Source organism: Hydra viridissima, unplaced genomic scaffold, assembly GCF_058129835.1.
Source record: "Hydra viridissima isolate aposymbiotic clone 2 unplaced genomic scaffold, HvirCarnegie_v1 scaffold_8, whole genome shotgun sequence".
In the NCBI taxonomy this organism is placed as follows: domain Eukaryota; kingdom Metazoa; phylum Cnidaria; class Hydrozoa; order Anthoathecata; family Hydridae; genus Hydra; species Hydra viridissima.
In genome coordinates, this window is record NW_028324307.1 from 1,548,194 (window position 1) to 1,573,019 (window position 24,826).

The following is a 24,826-nucleotide window of genomic DNA, read 5'->3' on the forward strand; positions in this document are numbered from 1 at the left end:
TTTTATATAATATTCGCTAGTAATGGTGTCTCCTTTTCAACATAACCCAAATGAACAACACCTGTTGTTTTGAAGAAGATGTAGAACATGTTTTTCGGCTGAAACCTGTCGCATCTTACTATAGTTCTTGGACTTTCACCTTCACCGACCCAACTAGCGTTAGCCGACTTGTGTCCAACTTGTCTCAAATAAAACCACGACTCATCCCCTGTAATAATGTCACATAGTCTCCATGGACCGTTTCTGAAAAGAACTAAATTTTCCTTACATGCCTCAACTCTATTCTTGCGATTTTGATCGGTTAACTCGTGGGGTATCCAACGTGATGTTAATTTTCTTTTTTTAAGTGCGTTGTGAATGATTTCGTTGATTTTAAAGCGATTAATCGATGTCAGGGCTTCAATTATATCATGTGTTGCATGAGGATTTTCTTCAATAATGGCTCGCACACGTTCAATATTCTCAGCTGTATACGTGGTTTGAGGGTGCCCTGAGCGAGGATCATCTTCGAGACTCTCTCTACCATCTTTAAATAAAGTAGCCCACTTGGCAACTGTACTATATTTTGGAGCTTGGTCACCATGAACTAAAGCCAACTCATCGGTTATGGCTTGTGCTGAAACTCCAAGTAGAGCACGGGTTTTAATATATGCTCGATATTCAAATTTATCCATTTTTAAATTTTTTCTTAAAAACGTATATAGTAAAATTTAAATAACTTTTTTAATAAACATTCAAAATACTTCAACAAGTACTTAAAATGTTCATAATTAAACGCAGTTTAAAATGATATATAAATATTTAATTATTTCCTGTCTCATTGTATCTTTATAGATGAAGTTCTACGAACTTTCCTAACGACCTAAGTAGTAAATGAAAAAAAAAAAAAAAATCATAAAAACAGTTATTTTTTAAAACAAGTCTCTGAGGATTTTTTGAAAAAAATTTTTCCAGTGCTTTTTACTTCATGATTAAAAAGTTTTGATTTTAATTTAAAAAGCAACTTTTCCCCCTTCCATTCAATCTAAAACCATTTGATCAAAAATAAAACAAAATGTACGACATTTAAAAAAAGTACTTAATCTATAATAACTTAGTAGGAACTTGTAAACAAAGCCTTTACTTGACACGTTATCAACAGGAATTTAAAAGTTTATTTGTTTGTTTTGTCTAAACTAGGTAATAAATTTTTATGAAAGTCCGGCTTCATTCTGATTTTTCCAGATCAACTTTTGTATTTTTATTTTAAAAGTTTTTACAGTTTTTGTCAAGCTATAAAAGCTTTGGAGACAAACACATTGTGCTCCAGGTGGTTGAAGTATAAAGTATTTAATTAGATTCAAGCAGTACAATTAATATTTATATATATTGAGTTTGAATTTAAATTCACATATTCATAATTTTTATAAATTTATATACAGCTGCAATTTTTACTTTTATATTTTCCCCACTAATAACACTAAGATTTATGAAGTCAAAATATAAATAGCATAGTTTTGGCCCCATTCTGCAATTCCTAGTTCTTGTAGCCTTTAACCCTAATGTTTCCTAAAAAATCAGGAACCCCAGTTACACATCTTTTTTAGCTATGGTCCAGTTTGCTGATAATCTACGAAGTCTAAAAGCCATTATAACAGATGATTATAAAACTACTTTGGTTGCCTAAAAAAATAAAGAAATAGGAAATAATTGTCCTATTTACAATTAAAAAAGAACACTTGTAAAAATGAAATGCCTAAAGCAACATGAAAATAAACATCACCATTGAAATCACCATCTTCAAATTATATAAGAAACATACTATAAAAATGAAGTAAACTTTTATTGCTTTGTGTTATTGCATCACCTTATAATATATATCCTGTTCTTTATTATTACTATTTACAATCTCATAGTAAAAGCAATTGTGTACAATCTATTTTTTTAAAAAAACTATAAGTATTTTAAAATTATAAGTAGGGTAATATTTTATAATGCATTGATTCTAAATTGATTTTGAAATATGAAATATAAAAAATTTTCACTTTGAACTTTCTTTTTTTTTTTTTTTTTAACCAACTTTTTGGGTTGTAGTTATTTATTACTTTAAAAAAATATTGTCTACGGTAGGTCAGATATTTAAAACATTCAAAAAGGTTTTAGAAGTAAACCAAATTTTCTTTGTTCCTTAAACCAAATCCTCTTTGTTCCTTAAACCAAATTTTCTTTGTTCCTTAAACCAAATTTTCTATGTTTCTTAAACCAAATATTAATAGGTAGTCAAGTATTTTTAATTTTTTATTTTGATTTAAAGTTAATGTAGGAGTTTTTCAATGTGTTAGTTATTCTAGAAAATGTTTTTAGCAATTCAATTGACAAACCTCCTTTGCAAAACTTGAAGACAGAAATAATTGTTTAAAATCCTGCTTATTTGGTTTCTTCTTTTTCTTATTGAAGAGACACAGAACAAGCAATTTTAAAGACGATGCAACTAAAGGTTATCTAAATAATTGCAACATAGAGGGAATTTGAACTTTTGAAATAAAACAAAAAAAAACCTGGTTGTTTTTACTTTAAACCAGACATTAATTTTTTTAAATTCAAAATTACTAAAGTTCAACAAAGTCCATATGAAACTTTAGGTGTAATAGAGATATTTATTGATAATAAAGAAAAATATTTTTTGATAAAATTAAAAAAAAAAATACTCTAGTAAATTTCACATAGAACAAAAAAATGAAAACTGTTTACACAAAAACTGTTTGTGAAAACTGTTTCAAACAAAATATAAGAAAAACGTAGTTTTCTCAACTTTTATAAGAGAATGAATGAAGTTAATAAAACGTATTTTGACAAGAGCTAAGATTCTTTTAAAATACTTTTAACGAAAAATGAAAAACAAAAGGTTTTTTGAACTAAAAATATTTAATGATATATAAATATACAAACTTATACAGTTTGTTTTAACGTGTATGAAGAATATCATACACGTTAAAACAAGCTAGCCATGTACTTCGGTTGAGTTGTATTTAACACAAAGACAAAGAAGTTTTTATGAAGTTCCGTGGACTAAAATATAATACCAACGCATTTTGGGATAAAAAATTATTTAAATCATAAAACATGCAAAAACATAATATGTGAATAACAAGAACTTGGTTGTTAAAAAGTATTTAGGAAGACTTATAACAGGAGCGAATATAGTAAACATGAAGCGCGGAATCCGCGCCATGAAAATTGCTTCATTCAAATTACTTCATTAGGGAAGCCGGTTTGACAAGCCATAATATTCCCCAACTGACTTAAGTTTTAAAACATTTATTACTAAAACCAATAGGCCCACGCTAAAATATATTTTTTCAAAGTTAAACACTGATAGTAACATCAAAATAGTCGAACTTTTATTCAGAATAAGCATATGTGAACCTATTTGAAAATTACTGTTGGTCAAAGAAGGATATCTGGAGACTTTATAATATTTTATCAGAGATAGAATTGAATGGTTTTTTTTTCTGTAGAAAATAAGGAGATTGACATGTTCTTTAAAAATTAGAAAAGCCAACTTTTTAAAACTAAAACTATTTTAATTGAAAAATATATTCATTTTTAGAATCATGTGAGTTTATCACATATAATAACATAAAATAGTACATCATTTTCCATATTCTAAACTAATTTATTATGTTTAATTTTGAAGCCAAAAGTTTTTTTGCCACAGCTGTCATATGCTTTTTTAAAAGGTTACACGGTTACGGAAGGATAAATATTTTTAGATAAAATCTAAACATCCCTCTTGGCTAAAAATCTATACATCTTTCTAGCTGAAGAATAACATCTTTTTAGCTGATGGATTTTTAGCAAATGTTTTAGAACATAAGATATTTCTCTATTCGGTACAAAAATAAAGTTTCTAATTTTGAAAAACCTTTCCTTTTTAGAGGACAAATTTTATCTGAATTATTCACTGGACTGAATTGGTAAATTTTAGTCGTTCAGCTGATCACTTTTCAATTAAATTTACATTCTTTTGATAACTGTATATTGAAGCTTGCGTGATAGGTAAATAAATCCATTAAGCCACCAGCTTCAGTATTTTAGTTTAAGTAATTCTATCTGCAGAACCCTATGTAAGTAATTTTGCTTAAAACAGCTTATATCCAGGCGTATATTGTAAGTTGGGAGAAATTTTATCTCGGGTTTTGTAGGGCCGGTTGTAATTTAGCCAATTCCAACTGTAAACAAATTTTATTTGTTTGCAAATTGAGGAACAAAAGAAAATTGTTTTTTTGTTTTTGCTTTTTTTTGTTTTTTTAAATAGAACAAAAAATGAAAACAAAAATATTTATGATTTGATTTTCTATTGATCACGTTTCTTACAAACTCTAAAAAAATTTTTTGTTTAATCCAGAAAAATCTTTTTCTTCGGCTGACGGTTTTATAGACCTTTACGAAAATTGTTTTGGATTCTAATTTGGTTTTGAAATTGATATTTTTTTAAAATAAGATTTTTTTTTTAATGTAAACAAATCAAAATATACAAGTAAATTAAAGAACGAAATAAAAAACAGTTTGAAATGATACCAAATCAAATGGATAAACTCAAAGTTATTTTATAAAAATATCGATATCTATCTTCCAAACGGATTTAAAAGTCAAAGTATTGTGTGATTGCTTAAATAGTTACACGTTTAACAGGTTGGGCGCGAATAAAAAATTCAAAATAGAGAAATATTGAAAGAGGTATCGATCTACTCATCATAAACTCAAATAATAATAAACCTAAACTAAAAAATAATTACAATCTATACAAATCTTTTTTTATTTCTTTTCGCTGTGTATGTTGTCAGTCTTTAGGCAGTCACACAACATTTCACCTAAAATGTTTTTTTTTTTCTCAAAATTCTCTTTGATTTCAAATTTTTCGATTTAACACACCATTATTGATCCACTGGTTTATCAAATTCATTTGGGATTTTATGTGGAAAATGTGAGACTTTCAAATTACTATTATAAGTAAAAACCTTTTACAAAAACCTTATTGCTATTTATTAATCAAGAGTTTTGTAATTGAGTAGTATGTAGTTAAGCTCTTGAAAAACTGTTATGTTTAAAATATTTAAAAATATTTTTATCTTGAAAATATGATTGGTTAACACGTTGACCGCCGTGTGGCCGATACCAAGGTATTCCAATTGGGCCACGTCGACCACCGGTGGCTGACACATCAAAAAACACAATAAATCACCTCAAAAATATCTCAAATCTAATGTGATAATTTAAAAATATTTTGACCCATTATGTTAAATTAAACCTAAAAACGTGAATACAATTTTTGGACGTTTTACGAAAATTCCTATTGGCGGTCAACGTATTAATCTCGTACCTACTAAATAAAAAGCCATCTTCTTTATTTAGTAAGTACGAGATCAACCAATCCTATTTACTGAGTAAATGCGAGATTAACCAATCATTCTTTTCAACCAAATCAAAAGTATTTTAAAAAAATGTAAAGTATAACAGCATTTCAAGAGCTTCACTAAATTTTACTCAATTAAAGTTAAGCTCTACTATTCTAAACAGCTCTATTACACTAAAAATAAAGAACCCATCTTCTTTACTTAGTGGTCCAAATATCGATCTAAGGATAAAAGGAAGCTTTTAAAAGAGTTGTATCTAAAATGAGTGTTCGTGACTGCACTTCAAGTGTCGTGATATACACAAAAAAAAACTTAAAAGGATTTAGCACGTTTTATTAAAATACTGATTAAATTCAGTTGTTTGTGTATTTTAAATTTTAAGGTGTTGCTAAAAGTTTTTATTTCATTTCAAGGGCTGCAGCTATAAATCCAGCAGTAAATTCTTCTCCTGAAAAACGAATCTCTGTTGGTGAAACAATAAATCCGTTTCCGGCGTTTCTTGACGGGCGTAATTCAGGGCCGTAAGAATAGACCACCCCTAAGTTTTCGTATGTCCAATCCATGCTACCACCTCCAACAGAATCTAAAATAGTTATAAAGTTCATTTGCTACAGCATTAAAATCTAGAGTATTACTCAAGGAATCCTCTTCTTTCTTATTACAATATTTATTAAGCTTAAAACAAAACAAAAAAAAAAAAAAAGAAGAAAAGTTTTAAATAATTAAGCTCATAATTTACATAAAATATGTGATGGTGGACCAACTTGGAAGATTCTTCCGTGAGTTCTCTGAACTGCTCTTGCAAACACATCGCCGACTCTTTTCTACATACATACATACATACATACATACATACATACATACATACATACATACATACATACATACATACATACATACATACATACATACATACATACATACATACATACATACATACATACATACATACATACATACATACATACATACATACATACATACATACATACATACATACATACATACATACATACATACATACATACATACATACATACATACATACATACATACATACATACATACATACATACATACATACATACATACATACATACATACATACATACATACATACATACATACATACATACATACATACATACATACATACATACATACATACATACATACATACATACATACATACATACATAATATTTTAACAAGCGCATTATGTCATGGTTTTTTTTTCATATTATTAAAACATTTATTTATTACTTTATCATTTAAATTCATCTTACAATTTCATTGTAATCCTTAGGAAGAGCGGTAGTATATCCAATTGGAGTGAGTAAAAGCTCGCTGAAAGCATGAACGTTCCAATATGACTTCAGACCCCCTGGTGAAGATTTTAAAGCCTTTAAGTAATCCGAAAGAGCTTTCACGCAAGGTTCGCTAAATGCTCGTGGTCCTCGATAAATTTCACTGCATGGATCAGTACTAGTTCCAGGCCCTAAAGATAAAATAAATTGTGGATAAAAAAGCTATAAAACTAAATAAAAATTTTCAATGCTTTAAATTTCGATTCTTAAAACATGAAACGTGATGAAGTAAATACTAAAAAGCAAGTGGATTTGTCAAATTGCATCATTTTTATTTTTCATCATTTTTGTATTTTGATGTTTTTTTTATAACCTTTGATATGGAATAAATTTTTCGTTACAAATATCAAAGGTTGACCAAAAAAATGAAAAAATTGAAAATTGTTCAAAATAATTTTAGGAAGAATATTAGTGTTCATGGCTTTCTTCCATCCCCCAGTTTCAACGAGTCTGCTAAATAAGCAGCAACATATAAACTAAAAAAAAAAAAGAAAGTAGGTAGACCTTTCTGCCTTTAAGGGCATCTCTTCGTCTTAGACAGAGATGCCCTTAAAGGCCGAAAGTTCTTGAAAAAAATTCCCGTTTTTAGAATGAATATTTTTCTACTTTAACATACGGGTTGGCAATTGCTATATAGTTATTAAATCGCATGCTTGTTAATATTAGTTTGGCTTGTACATTCTATATAAATATTTACTTACACCCACCCCCAACCCCACACCTACATATGCATGCACATTTGCACACACACATTGCACTCAAACAAATTATAGTTATTTTTAAAATTTGTATAAAATCATTTTAATATAATCTAAATTGTGTAAACACTCCCTTCAAACAAATAACATACATATATATGTATATGTATATGTTTGAACATATATGCTATATAATATTTCATTGTTTTAAATATTCCATTATTTTTATTAATATCTTTTGTTTTTAATATTTTTTGATAAAATATTTTATTTGCATTATAAATTTTATTCTACGGATTTAAAGGATATAAAGTTCACAGTACATTAAAAAATCTTTGGGAGAACATTAAATAATCTTCGGGAGAACATTAGATAATCTTTGGGAGGACATTAAAATGATATAAACAAAACGAAATCTGTGGCCGAAATAAATTTTTGTTAGACTTAAATTACCTCCAAAATTGTTAGCCCAGTTTCTGTTGGGATCAACTCCGCAGCATCTACTTATTCTGCAGTTGCTTCGAGTTTTTCGCCACATTCTGTCCGAAAAGTGCGTATGTTCGTAGCCGTCAACGTTTACCACTGGGACAATATAAATGTCGTATTTTGCGAGGACTTTGTCGACATTTGATATTGGTTGAAGAAACTTAAAGTGCACAAAATAATATTTTAAATCATAAATTCATGTAATTTGCTTTTATTTAACAAATGCTATCAATTGGTACTTTAAAAAAAAAAAAAAAAAAAAAAAGTTACAGTTGCAAATGAAAATGAAAAGAGTATTGTACATAGCGTAAATGGTATCTTTACACAAACACAAGATTAAGAGAACAATAAAAGAAAAAGAACTTACGAGTTTTGCCAGATACATCACTGTTGCTGGAGAAATCCATTCTCTGGGATGAATACCTCCATCAACCCAAATTGCTGGCTTTGAGCTTGAACCTGATTTTGCAGTTATCTAATAATAATAATAATAATAATAATAATAATAATAATAATAATAATAATAATAATAATAATAATAATAATAATAATAATAATAATAATAATAATAATAATAATAATAATAATAATAATAATAATAATAATAATAATAATAATAATAATAATAATAATAATAATAATAATAATAATAATAATAATAATAATAATAATAATAATAATAATAATAATAATAATAATAATAATAATAATAATAATAATAATAATAATAATAATAATAATAATAATAATAATAATAATAATAATAATAATAATAATAATAATAATAATAATAATAATAATAATAATAATAATAATAATAATAATAATAATAATAATAATAATAATAATAATAATAATAATAATAATGATAATAATAATAATAATAATAATAAAAATAGTAATAATAATAGTAATAATAAAAATAATAACAAAAGTAATAATGATAATAATAACAATAATAATAATAATAATATATGTAATAATAGTAATAATAAGGATAATAGTGATAATAATAATGATAATATTACTAATAAAAACACCTTAATTCCGTTAATCGCCCTTCTTTCAAACGTGATTCCCATATTAAACTTAGTGACTTTGGCATGGTTGTAGTTTGTGTTTGCAAATCGGGTTAGTTGCTCATCAATCTAAAGTTTATGAAAGAAAATTTTAAAAAAGCAAGATATAAGTTTCGCGCTTTTTTTGAATTTAATTTCTATAAAAACCTTTTTACTTGAAGGGTTTACTTACATCTGAATATCTGTTAAATTTCTCAAAATTAAACAATCCTGCGTTATATGAAAAGAGCTGGTTTTCAAAATACTCTTGTTCAATCACTTTCTCTAAATCTTCAATGGTTATTGTAAAATTTATAGCTTTGTATTTTAAGATCTCAATCACACTCTCCACGTCAGCAGCTCGGACATGAATATCTGTTGCACGACCAACTCCGACTGGATTCCTCCAGACATCTAGCTATATGTAAAAGAATTTTGCTGTTTGTTGTTTGAACTGAGAGAAATAAAAAACCATTAGAGAAAAGTTACATTTTACTTTTTTTGAAGTAGACTCAATCCAGGAGTGCAACCAATTTGATTCTTCTTGAGTAAAAGGAATTATTTGAAAAACTTTATCCCTAATAGAAATTTAAAAACCTTTTAACTTTTGACCAATACTTTTTAAAAACACAACAAGTATATAAATGTGTAATGAAAATATAAAAATATATTGTTTGTGAAATGAAACTGATTTGTATTGAACAACAAGTTTAAAGAATTAAATTATTACCCATAGTAATGCACTCGCTCAGAGCAAACTACTCCAAGCAACAAAATGCAAATTGTCGCCAACTTCATTTCGATGTTGCGTGCAATAAGAAATGTTTTTTCTGACGATAATCATTTATTTATATGCCAAACAACGCATCAATAAAATGCTTTAACAGTTCTACAAACACAGGGTGGAAAGGTGTGTTTGTTAATGAACATGTTATTCAATAGATCGTTTACCAATTTCCCAAACAAATCTTTTTCTGTATTCTTTAAAGAAATAAGAAAACTAGCTTTTCCTTGAATATATAAGCCCTAATGGTTTCAAAATAACCATCATAGAATCATTTGATTCTAATGTGCAAACACAATCTTTAAAAAAACTTTGAGGCTCATTTTGCTACTGGTATAAGGTACTTTCAGTATCTTATACAGCGCCACTTCCCCTAGTTTAATTCTTAACGCGTCAGACTTTGAGATGCTTAAATGATTAAAACTTAAATCACTCAAATTAGTTTGTCCAAATTTTAATGGAAATATTTACTAATTCTTGTTTACGTTTCATGTCGTATAGTGTTATAACAAATCCTTTTAACCACTTTTTTTCTATAAACTTATTTTAAATAAAAAATTATAAATAAAATCTGATGAAGAAATATGAAGGGAATTTCTTACTTTCATAAATATTTTTAAATGTGCACATTATTTTTCACTTGAAAAATCTGAATTTAGAATTACGCGTTTGAATACTCATTTCTTCCTTGATGTTTTAAGAACAAATAACTCAAATTAAAAGCTTGTTTTCAAGTTATTAGAGCTCGTTTTTCAAGTTAATAGAGCTGGTTTTTCAAGTTATTAAGCATACAGTGCTGTACCTAGAGCCCCAAAGCCGGCCAGAGGAGTCTTTTACGTTAAACAACTTTAAAATTTTATAAAAAGGTCTTTATACCGTGATGATATAAATTTTGAAAAAATAAGCCATTCGGATAAGAATGAGGCGCAGAGGCAAAGGCATTGGCCTAAAAATACTGTCGGAAGCTTTTGATACCGTAAACCATGATATCATAACAAAATATAAATCCCTGGACAAAAAACCAGGACAAAAAAAATATATGCTTTCAAGATTTTTTTGAGAAATCGAAGATATCTCAAAAAATCCCTATTATATTCTACTTACTATTGTAATTCATTTTATTGCTAAAGTGTAGTTTAATCATGATATCATAACAAAATATAAATCCCTGGACAAAAAACCAGGACAAAAAAAATATATGCTTTCAAGATTTTTTTGAGAAATCGAAGATATCTCAAAAAATCCCTATTATATTCTACTTACTATTATAATTCATTTTATTGCTAAAGTGTAGTTTAATCATGATATCATAACAAAATATAAATCCCTGGACAAAAAAAACAGGACAAAAAAAATATACGCTTTAAATATTTTTTTGAGAAATCGAAGATATGCATAGATTTCTTTGAGCCTTTGGACATATTTTGTTGTAACCCATCAGGCTGAGCACAAAAATGACAAAGACAGTCAACAGAGAGGCTTGCAAGCATACAACCAAACAAAAACCTATAACCTATAGACCCTGTTTTAGGACCATAATTATCTTTGTAATATACAAAACTTAACATCAAACCTTCTAAATTTCGTTTTGTTTGCAGTCAACTCTAATCTATTCTATTCTCATAAAAATCATCTTCAACATACTTTAGTCAAAGTAAATTAGTGGTTTAAAAGTAAGAAACTATCATTCAAAGATTAAAAAACCAAATATAGCTTAAAATCACAAAAGTTGATGATTTGGTATAATCTTCAAAGATATTGTGAGGGCGGGGATTTTGTTAAATTATATATATACATTTTTTATTTGATTTAATGTTCTTCTTATTGTTTGAAGGAAAGGGTAAGGGTAAGGTTTGGGTTTAGTGTTGTGTTGATTAGGTATATGGAGGTTGGGAACAAGGTTGATGGTCTGTGGAGTATTGGTTAGGAAAGGGCTAGGTTTGGGTTGTAGAGTGTTGTTTGGAAAGATGTATGGAGGTTGGGAACAAGGTTGGGGGTCTTGGGGTTTTATTAAATGTTTTCTATGTTCTGTCCCTCAGTGATATATAACGGTGCGGATATGGTCAGGTGCGCGGTTAGAGCATCAAACTTTTCAATAACAATATTTAACGCATATAATAATAATAACGATAATATTAATAATCAAAACGCAAACAAAAATACTTACTACTGGTTTTTCTTCTCTTACTTATTTTTCTTAATAAATATTCTCAAATATTTCTCATCAATATATATTCTTTTAATATTAACTCATACAAATATCAATAAATCAATATAGATAATAACGCTTATTTAAAGTTATCAAATATCTTTAAAATCTTCATAAATACTTCTCATAAAATTCTCTTTAAATCTTTAAAAATCCTTTTCTCATAAAATTTTCTTTTAAAAAGTCTCCTTAAAACTCTTTTCTCATAAAATCTTTTTTTAAATCTCTTTTAAACTCTTTTCTCTTAAAATTCTCTTTAAATCCCTTTAAATCTCTTTTCTCTTCTTCGTCCTCTTCTCTCCTCTTACCTTACCTATTCTCTTCTTTTTTTGAGTATTTTATAGTTTTCGGTTGTTTACGGTTTTGCTACTTATTCATCCTTTATTTATATGACAGGCTGAATAAGTCTCCGTGCGTACGTCTTTTCTTGGTTGTTGTTGTTTTTTACTTTTCTTTTCGCTGTACCATTTATTCATATGACAAATTCAATAAGTCTCTGTGTGTACGTCTTTTCTTGGTTGTTGTTGCTTTTTACTTCGTTCGAATGTTATATGCTTGAGTCGGGTAAAACTTAAAGATAGTGTTTACAATTTTCTCATTTTCCCTCCTCACCATATTGCCACGTTGAGTAAAGTTGTTTTTGGATAGTAAATCATTAAGTGTTTCTTTTTTCTTTAGTTCATAGTTACTTAGCTTACTATAAAAATTCGTGGTCAAATACTAATCACACAAAGCTGAAAAATATTTATTGTGAACAAAAAAATGATCGTATTATATTTAGAACAGATTTAGCTACACCTTGTGAGCCCTTTGGCGTTTACTTGAGACTTTGTATTAAAATACGTTTTAAACTAATTTACACCATGTTTTACTGCTCATACTTAAAACAGGAAAAGTCTCTAAAGATATTTGACCAGATTTTAAATTGAGTTTACACTCATATTTAAATTGAGATTATACTCAATTCAATGCCAAGAACCATTTTAATTGAATATTTAAACCCTAAGATCAAATGTAAAATTTAGCTCCGACCGTACTGTTGGTACTTTTAAAACTAGATCTTTCGACAACCTAGAAAGTTATTTAAAATAATTCAAGTATAAAAATTGTTTGAATCAAGGATACCATTTAACGCGAGACTACTCGAAAGACTTTAAGGTATGTCGAAAATTTGACGAAAATTTTTCCGACACCGAGGAAATTAACACGCTGATGCTAGCATTTTCCCGCCATCAAGAAATTCAAAGTGGCAACATAAAGAACTAAGAGGTTTTATCTAAACAACACTTTTATGGCTGCTTCAAGCGCTCCAAATGTCCCAGGTATAGTTTAACGTTGAATATTAGCATAAATTTTTATTTGAAAGCATTTTTATCATTTATGTTAGTAGATTTCATGTTTATCATGTCTACCATTTTAATACAATATTGCACATGTGTAACAATGTCTCAACCTAATAGTGTTGTAAAACAAAAAAAGATTCATAAATTTTAAATACAAAAATGAAAAAAAAAATGAAAAAAAAAAGAAAAAAAAAAAGAAGAAAGATATATAGATAGGCATTACAGAATGATGTAAAAACCTCTAAAAAATGGGGGAAAAAAAAGGTTTATGAAATGTTACAACTTATAATACAGTTCTTGTCTAAGTTGCATAAACAATATACAAGTCTTTTGTCATTTTTCATATCTGTACAAATCAATTTTGCATGAATCATCAAAAGGTCCATACTAAAAAAATCTCACCAGCATGCAGTTTATTTTGAAGTTAGTATAATGTCATGTTAATTTAACAAAGTTGGCAGCTTAAATAGGCTTTGCTACAGTACGTGTTTGTATGAACCTTTTTTAACACTAAGTTATATCATAAATATATTATGTGTTATTTAATATAATTATTATGATATATATCATAAGCTTATTATAAATGTATGTATGTATGTATGTAGGTATGTATGTATGTATGTATGTATGTATGTATGTATGTATGTATGTATGTATGTATGTATGTATGTATGTATGTATGTATGTATATATATATATATATATATATATATATATATATATATATATATATATATATATATATATATATATATATATATATATATAACTTACTAAATGTTGCATTTTAGTGAAATTTTCTTTAACTCAGTCTTGATTTTAATATTGTTTTTTCATATGTAATCTTTAGATAGAGTGTGATTTATAACATTTATTGTTTAACATTATTTATAATTGCATTTTATTTATAGTAGTAGTTATAATTATAATAATAATAATGATAATAATAATAATAATAATAATAATAATAATAATAATAATAATAATAATAATAATAATAATAATAATAATAATAATAATAATAATAATAATAATAATAATAATAATAATAATAATAATAATAATAATAATATGATAATAATAATAATAATAATAATAATAATAATAATAATAATAATAATAATAATAATAATAATAATAATAATAATAATATATTTATATATTATATAATAAAAATAATAATAATAATATTATTATTATTATTATTATTATTATTATTATTATTATTATTATTATTATTATTATTATTATTATTATTATTATTATTATATAATATATAAGTATATTATTATTATTATTATTATTATTATTATTATTATTATTATTATTATTATTATTATTATTATTATTATTATTACTATTATTATTATTATTATTATTACTATTATTATTATTATTATTATTACTATTATTATTATTATTATTATTATTATTATTATTATTATTATTATTATTTCTATTATTATTATTGCTATTATTATTATTTTTATTATCATTATTTCTATTATTACTATTAAAATAGTTATAGAATTAATAATAATGGTTTTCTTTTTCTCATAAATTTTAAAATCCTTTTTTCTACTGAATTAATTTTAAAGTAAATGCAGGTTTGGTTATATTTTCCTTAAATTTCTAATTCTTTAATTTTGTTTTATTTTTGCTTCTTTTTAATTTATTTAGAAGTTTATGATGATGCTGCTGAGGAGAGAATTATAAATGAAGAATACAAAATATGGAAAAAAAATACTCCATTTTTATATGATCTTGTTATGACACATGCTTTAGAATGGCCTAGCCTGACTGTACAATGGCTTCCTGATGTTACAAGGTTTGTCAAATTTTGAATTAGTAAAAGTTGTCTACATTAAACAGATTTTTCTTTTAATAAAGAAGAGAGAATCTACTCCACAATAGTGTTGTATAGAAATTCAATTGGGAAAATTTGTGTTTTAAAAAAATATAACAGAAAATGTTTCAGGTTGTTTATTTTAGAGTTTTCTAAAGTCTTATACAAAATACTGTTAGTATAAAAAGTTGCTACTTATTAAAAAGTTCTTATTATTCTTATCATTTAAAATGTTAAGTTTATTTTGCATAATACAAGGTGTTCGATAAGTAATGCACAATTTCATTCGTCTGTTACTAATGAACCAATGAGAATATTTCTAGAATAGGAAGAAATATTACATTGTAGATTTTTTTTAATGAGAATGTAATCATGAACAATATTTGTATGGATTTTGATCATTAAACGCTATTAAGGAAGTAGTTACACAATACCACTGCATTCAGAGAAAGTCACTGTTTGGATGAGTGTTTTCAAGACATTTAATGTCTTTTGATTCTTCTTTAATGACTCTGTCAGTGGTGAAAGATATCTTGCCAGGCTAAAAGAACACCTTTTACTAGAATTGAGAAGAAAACAGAAATTGCGGTCAGTTATTTTCATTCAGGATGGCGCACCAGAATCAGTTTGGTATAAATCAAGTTATTGACTGAAATTTTATACAATTCTGGCCTCCTTGTTCCCCAGGCCTTAATTTATATAATTCTTTATGGCTCTGGGGAGAGTTGCAAGCTACAGTATATCATCGCAATAAGCCCAAATCTAAAGAAAAATTAGTTATCTGCATTAAGTAAGCAATAGCACACATTTCTAAAGAAAAAACAGCTACAGCCTTCAACAATTTGGTGGCAAATTGGGAAGCTGTGCAAGAAAATGGAGGCCATTTCAAGCATCTATTATAAACTACAAAAAGTATTCCTAATTTAGTTGTGTTTTTGAAATCAAATTTACTGTAGTTTGATTATTTTTTCTTTTTGGTAGTTTATGTTAAAATTGTGCATTACTTTTCAAACACCCTGTATACATAATACACAGTTTTATTCAATAAGTTAAAAAATCTCTAATGGTATTTTTTATTTTGTTTTTCAATGATTGAATTTTTAGACCTGAAGGAAAAGATTATTCCATTCATCGTCTGATATTAGGAACACACACGTAAGCTGTTTGATTACTAATATATACAATTTTATGGTTGAACTCATTCAACTAACAAAGTTTATGTATTAAATATTCATGGCTTGGTGTTGATCAAATGGTTTATACATTCTTAGAATAAAAAGTTTATTTCTGTAATGTTTATTAAAGCATTTAAAATTGATAAGAAATCAAGTTTTTTTTATTAGAAGTTACTTAACAATTTAAAATTATTTGAAGTATTCTTCATTTTTTATAGTCAATTATTTCTCTAGTTCTGATGAGCAAAACCATCTTGTAATAGCAACTGTACAATTACCAAATGATGAAACACATTTTGATGCCAGCCATTATGACCATGACAGAGGAGGTAAAAAAAATGAAAAGTTACAAATTAAAGATGAGATGTAAAAAAAATATATAATAAAAAATATTTTGTTATAGAGTTTGGTGGATTTGGTACTGTTAGTGGAAAAATTGATGTTGAAATTAAAATTAATCATGAAGGTGAAGTGAACAGGTAACATTTTCTAAATTTTAGTAAAAAAATTTTAGCCTTTTTTTTTTTTAAATAATTAAGAGCTGAAGTTTTTAGTTACTATAATTATTTATATAGAGCCCGTTATATGCCTCAAAATCCATGTGTTATAGCTACTAAAACTCCTACTTCTGATGTTTTAATTTTTGATTATACAAAACACCCTTCAAAACCAGGTAGTTTATATATATATTTTTTAAATGTTATAGATTATCTGCCATGGATTTATTTTATTTGTTATATAAGTGTTATAAATAAAGTTCAGACTCTCTATTTTTACCTCACTCCTTCCCTCTTGCAGTATTTTTTTTCTAGCATTTTTTATTTTCTTTTTTAGTACTGTTTATTATATCTTTATTATTGTCTATAACATCAAAATTACTAAAAAGTCTGAGTGTTTAAATGTTTGTATTATGTATTTGTATTATTTATTTAAACATTTTTATTATTGCATTATAATAAACTTTTTTTTTTTAATAGATCCTTCCACAGGCTGCACTCCAGAGCTACGTTTAAAAGGTCATTCAAAAGAAGGCTATGGGTTGTCATGGAATCCAAATTTATCAGGACACTTGTTAAGTGCTTCTGATGATCACACCATATGTTTATGGGATCTTAATAATGCTGCTAAAGAAGCAAAAATGCTTGATGCATCTCGTATTTTTAATGGTCATTCTGATGTTGTAGAAGATGTTTCCTGGCATTTACTCCATGAAAGTCTGTTTGGATCTGTTGCAGATGATCACAAACTCATGATGTAATAATTTATTTAACAATATAAGTTATACAGAACACTTTTGTAAGGTTTATTATATAAGTATTATTTTATAAGTATTGTTATAAGGTTTATTGTAATTTTATTCTATATAAATCATAGAATAAAATTACAACTTGTGATGATTTAATGATAAAATGAATAATTCATAATTTTCTAAATTAGGCATAAATAGTCAATAAAATATTCTCTAATGTTAAAGCATTTGATTGTTGCAAATGTATGTATGGTTGGCTTTTTTATTTATTGAAACTTTGATCTTTTATTTTAAGCTGGGACACGAGGAGGAGCAGCAATAATAAACCAAGTCACACTGTAGATGCTCATACTGCTGAAGTATGTGTTCTTTGTTCTGGTTATTTTATTATAAGTTACTAACTATTCAGCATGAAAAATGTGACTCTAGTGGTACATATATTCATAATAGATTAAGGATTAAACACAGTTGTTTTTGAAACATAGGTCAACTGCCTTTCCTTCAACCCTTACAGTGAGTTCATACTTGCAACTGGTTCTGCAGACAAGGTAAAACAGTTGTTTATTTTTACATTTTTAAGTTTCTAATTTAACTATTATTTTTCTTTACAAAAGTACTTTATCTTTATTTATATTTTAAAATGCTTTAGACTGTTGCATTATGGGACTTGCGTAATTTGCGTTTAAAACTTCACTCATTTGAATCTCATAAAGATGAAATATTTCAGGTGCTTGTTTTAGATGTTTTAATGGATGAAGATGTGCTGTATATTGAATTTCTTACAACTTTTTATAATTAATACTTATAATTATTCATTTTATAATTTTAAGTTGTTTTTTTGTTTTGTTTTTTTTTAATATGCAGATAAAAAGCTTAAAGTTGATAATGAAGCTTTTGAAAAGAATTTTAATTTTGAATCAATTATCTAGATAAATGGTATTAATTATTTGATTATTTTCTAAATGCTTTTTGGGGATATTATTGTAGGTTCAATGGTCTCCTCATAATGAAACAATTTTGGCTTCCAGTGGTACAGATCGAAGGCTCCATGTTTGGGACTTAAGGTGACTTTAAAGATTTTAGGAGAGTGTAGGAGAAAATATTATGACTTCATAAAAACTTTATAAGAGTGTGGGAAAAGATGAAAGTTTGATACCACAACAATTTTTAATTTATTTTGCTAGTTCAATTTGCAAAAGCAAAAAAAGAAAAGCAAATATGAACAGCTTGAAATTTTCCTTCAGTTTCTTGCCTCTGAAACACTTTGAAAAGTTAATCTGTAATTAACTATCAGTGATATTAGTTAAAAGTAGTTGTTGTAATAAATACTTGTTTAAGTTGTTTTAATCTTGTAAGTCCATTTTTTGTAAATAATTTTGGAAAATACTGTTTATTTGTGATCCATCATCTACATGTGGTCATCATGATCACTTTTATAACCTATACTCTTGTACATTTTTAAAATTAAATTTAGAAAACAGTTTCATATTTTTTGATTTCAGTAAAATTGGAGAAGAACAAACAGCAGAAGATGCTGAAGATGGCCCTCCTGAATTATTAGTGAGTTTTATTTACATGAAGAGTTTTCATTTTTAAATAAAGTAAAATTAAATTCTGGCAAATATTTTTCCAGTTTATACATGGTGGACACACAGCAAAAATATCAGACTTTGCCTGGAATCCCAATGAACCATGGGTCATATGCAGTGTATCAGAAGATAATATCATGCAAGTGTGGCAGATGGTAAGTGTCAAAAACTTTATTCTTGATTTTCCTGTACCTTTTCAGTGTTGTGACCTTGTCTATGTAGTATGCGTTGTCTGCCTAGCACAGCTTTTCAGTGTTGTAACCTTGTCTATGTAGTATGCGTTGTCTGCCTAGCACAGCTTTTCAGTGTTGTAACCTTGTCTATGTAGTATGCGTTGTCTGCCTAGCACAGCTTTTCAGTGTTAGCTTTTCAAATAAAAATTATTATACAAGCTTTCTTCTCTACTTATTTTTTTTACTTCTCAGGCTGAAAACATCTATAATGATGAGGAGATTGACACACCTGCTTCTGAACTAGAACCGAGACACCAATCAAAACCTTGAAATTTGAAAGTTCAGTTGATGTGATGTTTTATGAAGAATTATTTGATTGCAAACCGCAGAAAATTGTAAAATATAAGATTTGCATAGGGGTACTGCATGGGCAACATTCTATTTTTTGGAATACCCTTGAATGAACTTTTAGAAGCCATTATTCTATTGTTAAATCAGACTTTCATTTTAGATTTATTTAAGTATATTGTCATCTTTTTTTTACCCTTTAAAATAAAACATTCAGTCACACACTGTTTTTATTGTTAGATGTAGTAGTCCTGATTGTTTTTCTTTAAATGATTGGTATTTTGGTTCCCTAGTATTTATAAGAAGACAATTGCTTTCTTTATTAAAGTCAAATCATTCACTTTTTAATGTCAAAAAAAATGTTGAGGAATTCAAAGATTTGTTAAGTTCCAAAAAACTTTCAAAAGGTCTGCAGTTAATGATCAGTATTTCATGATTTTTTTTTTTTTTTTTTCTCTTCATGTTAATTGGAAAATAGAAAGTTATTAAAAATTATCCAATCATATCTTGTTATATTTTTAAATCACTTAATCGTTGCTTTTGATTTCTTAAATGCAGTTTTATTTTATCTTTTACTGATATTTGTATTTTAAGTGTTGAAATGTTTTAGTAGTAATAAGTAGTTTTGAATATGAAAATACAAAAAACATAATAAAAATTTCTTTTAGGATTCTTTAGGTGTTCTCAAAGAGAAACAATTTTATGATTGATTTGTTTAGAAATTAAAAAACATGTAAAATTAACAACACAGTTCAAAAGATGTTTTGTCGTTCTGTCTGTGTACAAAGACATCTCAAACACTTTCAATGGGTGTATGGGACAAAAAGTGACTTAAATATTAGGGTAATAATATTTTACATTATATTTTGTTTATTTATTTGTTTTCTTGTCTCAAAAAGTTGTCATAAAAAATTTATTATGATTAGTGTCATTTTTTATTTTATTATTTTTTTGTATATTTATATATGACCATGAGAACATGAAATTTTAATCATAAATAAGTAACAAAGTAGCATTTTTAAGGGGTGAAAATTTAATTAAATTTAGATATACAAGATCTTTTTTGAAATAAGTTTATTGAATAACATATCTGGGATTGCTAGTGAAATCATAAAATATTTGATAGCTTTTTTTAATAAGTACTCTAAGTTTAGTTTTAGATGAAAACAGATTCTTCTTAGGAGAGAAATAGTTTAAATAACTGTGATCATTTTTATCTTATGCAGTTTGTTCATTTTATCTTTATCAATTTGTTACAGCAAAGAAAAATTTTAATCATGTTGTGAAAAGCATTTTTGTACCTAAAGTTGAAGTAAATTTTCAATGCCAGAAAAAAGGAACAAAACCTGGGAGTCAGTAAGCAAGTGGTTAGATAACAAATGAAAAATTTGGAAAATCCATGTATACTTCTGGTATTGATGAGGATATTGATTGTAGACTAAACTTTGATATAAAAGATTCATTGAAGAATTTACTCCACAATTTTGGTTTGTAATCAATTAATAAAAAAGACTCAAAGCTCAAGGATAATCCTCAAAAAAAAAAAAAAAATTTTGGACAAAAAATGAATCATTAAAAATAGTAAACTAAAAGTTAATTTAGTGGCAAATTTTTGATAGACTAAAAAAAAATAGACAAGATTTTATAGTTCAAAAATGCTCAAAAATGTTACTTAGTTTTTTCCTGTAGTTATTTAGTCTTCATTTTTAATACAGTATTTAGCGATGTTTAGAAAAACACCAATTGGGTTTCACTTTTACTAAACAAAGATAATCATGGTCAAGATGGTCATGAATTGAAAGTTAAACTCTCAACTGCTTTGTCTGCAAGACGAAGTCAAGAAAGTGGAGACTTGATTCCTTATGTAAATACAAATTGTAAAATGTTGTTTTTGTTTTTTTTTAATTTTCTTTTCAAATAAAATGTAGAGTTTGAATGTTTTGAACTGTTTTGATTTTTGTTTTATATCTAAATCTTTTTTTGTAGTATTTTGCAAAAGATCTTGTTTCATTTTATAAGGGATTACCTACTGCAGTGAGTTTTTTTAAATTAAATTTGTAATCTTATTCCACTGTCAGAAGATAATAATGTCGGTATGATGTTGCTTAATTAGTATTGGGTGTTTTGTATGTTGTTTTGTATTTAGAATAGCAAAGTTGAGTTATTTCAGGCTTTGTCTACAAATCTTGGTGTAGATATGAAGCTTGTGGAAACCAGTATGGTGAAGCTACAAAAAAGTTTAGTAAGCAATTTAGAACAATTGTATGTTAAATTTCAATCTCAAAAATTCAGCTTTCTGAAGTGTTAAATGGTTAAAATCTGAAACAAAAGTCATTCATACACATATTTTATAAGCAATATACAACATCTGTTGTAAATTTGTTTAGACTGAGGATAGTCCTTTGGTAAACCGAAACCAGGAAGAGCTTTTAATGAACTTAATTCCAATTTACAAGCATCTTTTTGATGATATCAGTAAGTTACCTGAAGGGGTTGGTTTCCTTGTCAATATGCGCAAAGATTTATTAGTAAGCAAGTTCCTCTATTAAAATTCTCTATTTATATATATCTCTCTATATATTTTTATTTGTAACATTTTTTAAAAAGCAAGTTAAGAAAATTTGTAAATATAGAAAATTTGGTAAATATTCATCTACAACTTCAGAAATGAAAATATTGTGCTCATTTTTAGGTTTATAAAATGTTTTTTAGGTTTTAATTTTTATTTGTTTTTGATTATTTTACATAAATTATGATATTTTAAACAGTTAGTTCAATTTATTATCCTTATCACAACATAATAGTGATATTGTTTATAGCATTTGTTTCGATCGAATATGCTTGATCGCAACAGCCCTAATTTTCGTTTATTTGACAATTTCCTGAGAAAACATCTTGCTGAATGGTTTGCAGATGGTTTCATGGATCTTCAACAGATCACCTGGAGCACCACAAGCGCTGGTTTTATTGAAAAGGTTCTTTTCTTTAAGCTGTTACTGTTTTAAGTGTGAGCGCAAAACATTTCATCAGCAATAATTATTCCAATTAACTTTTTACGTGGATAATTAACTTTCTTTTTTAGAATAATTATTACAAATTATTATTACAAATTTTTCTTTTATTGCAGTTAAGAAAGTAGTTTCTACTTAGTTTTTGAATTAGGTTATGAAGTCCGAAGCTGTTCATCCCATTAATTCATGGGCTGAAATGAGGCAGCGTATGGGTGATAGGAGAAGAGTGTTTGTGTTTACACATCGTATGCTACCAGACGAACCGCTAGTTGTTTTACACGCACTTCTTGGTGATACCATACCAAATAATATAAGCTCAGTGCTTCAAACAGATAACAACCTCAAAGATAAAGAAAAAATCAAAACTGCGACGTTTTACTCAATATCATCAATACAGAGAGGTAGTTTTTGACATTGTTTTCTTTGTAAACATATTTTGTTACACACTCTCTGAATATCTATATGCTAACTATTTATTAGAGGTTAAATCTTTGATTTTCAGGGTTGGATGGAATCGGTTTAGGAAACCTTCTTATTAAAAAAGTCGTTCAAGAACTTAGACGTGAGTTTGCAAGCCTAGATACATTTGTTACTCTCTCCCCAGTCCCGAACTTCAGAAAATGGCTGGATTATCATTTGAAAATTGTAACTTCAGGGGGTAGGTACTTGCTGGTTTATTTGGAGTTTTTTTGTTTGGAGTTTTTACTTAGAGTTTTTTTAAAAAAAAGTTCTTCAAAGTTTTTTTCTCTGTTCTCATAGAAACGATTCCTCAGTCGTTCACTGGCTTCGATCTGCAGAGCTGTAGCGATTTAAAAGTACGTGGTTTGTTCTTTTTTAAACTCTTATTTTCTAATGAAAATAACGAAGTTTCTTTTTCCTATGTTTTAATTTGATTAAAATGGTCCTAATTTTTTTTTTTTTTTTTTTTGTATACAGAATATCCTTTCAACTGAAGGGTGGCATTTAAATAAGGAGTTCTGTAATAAAATTGAAGTTCCTATGAAAAAGTTATGCGCGAGGTACTTTAAGTGCAATCGAATCTAAATCTATTACTGTGTGATCATTTTCATTTCATGTTCGACTGTCGCTTGACTTCTTCATATTTACATCTAGATATTTATCTCGGGAAAAAAGAAGAGGCTTAGCATTTGACCCTGTTGGTGAGAAGTTTTTTTTTTTTTTTGGTCGTCTTAACATCCATTTTATTTGAATTGCTAAAAAAAAAAAAAAAAAAAAAAAAAAAAAAAAAAAATTCAAAGATTTGGATTTTTTTCTCTTTGAAATTAAGAACACAGTTTCGTCTTCTTCTAGCTCACTTTCATCTACGAAACGGCGCGATATTGTGGCGTTTGAACTGGCTTGGCAACACCAATCAGAGAGGCTTGGATTCATCCTACGGATTCATGGTCAATTATAAGTACAACTTAAACGATATAGAGGCGAACAACTATGCTTATTTGGTTCATAGTAAAATTACTACGTCGACCGATGTGCAAGTCGCGGCTGATAATTAAGTCTTCTGTTTTTATTTCACTCATCAGCCTTAAGATTTTCCTATAACACATTTTTTAATATATTTATAAATAATTACAAAAACATATACCATCAATTTCTTCATTTTGAAATATTTTCTCAAACCATTACCAAATTTGAAATTCTTTACAACCATTGCCATCTCTAAGCACGAAAACAATTTAGACGGCTATCTTAAACTATTGTTTTTTTTATTTCACTTCAATAATTTTTATTTATGTAAATTAAAAGTAAAAAATATAAATCATTCAAAATCAAAAATATTTCTCTACGGGGGGTGGTGGGGTGAGTGGAGGTGTTTATTTCTAAACGACGAAGACATCAAAACGGAGTGTTATAGTGTTGTCTTAATTCTGGTTATTTCGTCTGTGAAGAAATATTGCAACAAATTCATTTATCGTGGTGTGACCACGGTATCTAAAGTGTAAAAATTTTGGACTTAGCAAAGAGAATGAAAGAATCTGAACAACGTTTGATTTGCGCGTTTTAATTATTAATTAACTTAGCCTAAGTGTAAGCAATTAGCGCGTGTTAACTCTTCACCAGATAAACATTTTCTCG

The 24,826-nt window shown here is 27.0% G+C and overlaps 4 protein-coding genes across 5 annotated transcripts; 2 read left to right on the forward strand and 2 right to left on the reverse strand.

Annotated features, from left to right (window-relative positions):
* Positions 1–2: 2 nt before the first annotated feature.
* Positions 3–674, reverse strand: LOC149884453 (histone-lysine N-methyltransferase SETMAR-like). Its single transcript, XM_090096113.1, has one exon. The coding sequence runs from the start codon at positions 672–674 to the stop codon at positions 3–5; it is 672 nt and encodes a 223-aa protein (XP_089952239.1).
* Positions 675–5,708: 5,034 nt separating this feature from the next.
* On the reverse strand, positions 5,709–9,878 carry LOC145197926 (carboxypeptidase A2-like). The gene is made up of 9 exons (XM_090096050.1): positions 9,736–9,878; positions 9,502–9,583; positions 9,199–9,423; positions 8,988–9,095; positions 8,315–8,422; positions 7,915–8,107; positions 6,683–6,894; positions 6,136–6,220; positions 5,709–5,979 (listed from the first exon to the last, which is right to left on the reverse strand). Exons 1-9 carry the CDS (start codon positions 9,801–9,803, stop codon positions 5,795–5,797), a joined length of 1,266 nt encoding a protein of 421 aa, XP_089952176.1. The 5' UTR covers positions 9,804–9,878; the 3' UTR covers positions 5,709–5,794.
* Positions 9,879–12,461: 2,583 nt separating this feature from the next.
* On the forward strand, positions 12,462–20,564 carry LOC145186834 (histone-binding protein RBBP7). The gene is made up of 14 exons (XM_090096351.1): positions 12,462–13,320; positions 15,022–15,169; positions 16,292–16,342; positions 16,597–16,691; positions 16,766–16,841; positions 16,938–17,035; positions 17,340–17,616; positions 17,907–17,970; positions 18,097–18,159; positions 18,261–18,338; positions 18,599–18,675; positions 19,114–19,171; positions 19,245–19,355; positions 19,626–20,564. The coding sequence occupies exons 1-14, from the start codon at positions 13,290–13,292 to the stop codon at positions 19,701–19,703; spliced, it is 1,305 nt and encodes a 434-aa protein (XP_089952477.1). The 5' UTR covers positions 12,462–13,289; the 3' UTR covers positions 19,704–20,564.
* Positions 20,436–24,526, forward strand: LOC145187042 (malonyl-CoA decarboxylase, mitochondrial-like). 2 transcript variants are annotated; one of them, XR_016455106.1, is made up of 12 exons: positions 20,436–20,564; positions 21,454–21,585; positions 21,708–21,755; positions 21,868–21,963; positions 22,109–22,249; positions 22,541–22,696; positions 22,884–23,133; positions 23,213–23,390; positions 23,492–23,547; positions 23,669–23,751; positions 23,846–23,892; positions 24,044–24,526. XR_016455106.1 is itself a non-coding variant. In XM_090096350.1 (12 exons), exons 1-12 carry the CDS (start codon positions 20,481–20,483, stop codon positions 24,244–24,246), a joined length of 1,452 nt encoding a protein of 483 aa, XP_089952476.1. In that variant the 5' UTR covers positions 20,436–20,480; the 3' UTR covers positions 24,247–24,526. The 2 variants fall into 2 exon arrangements, 1 of the variants encoding a protein (XP_089952476.1); XM_090096350.1 differs by having other exon boundaries at positions 23,235–23,390.
* Positions 24,527–24,826: the final 300 nt, after the last annotated feature.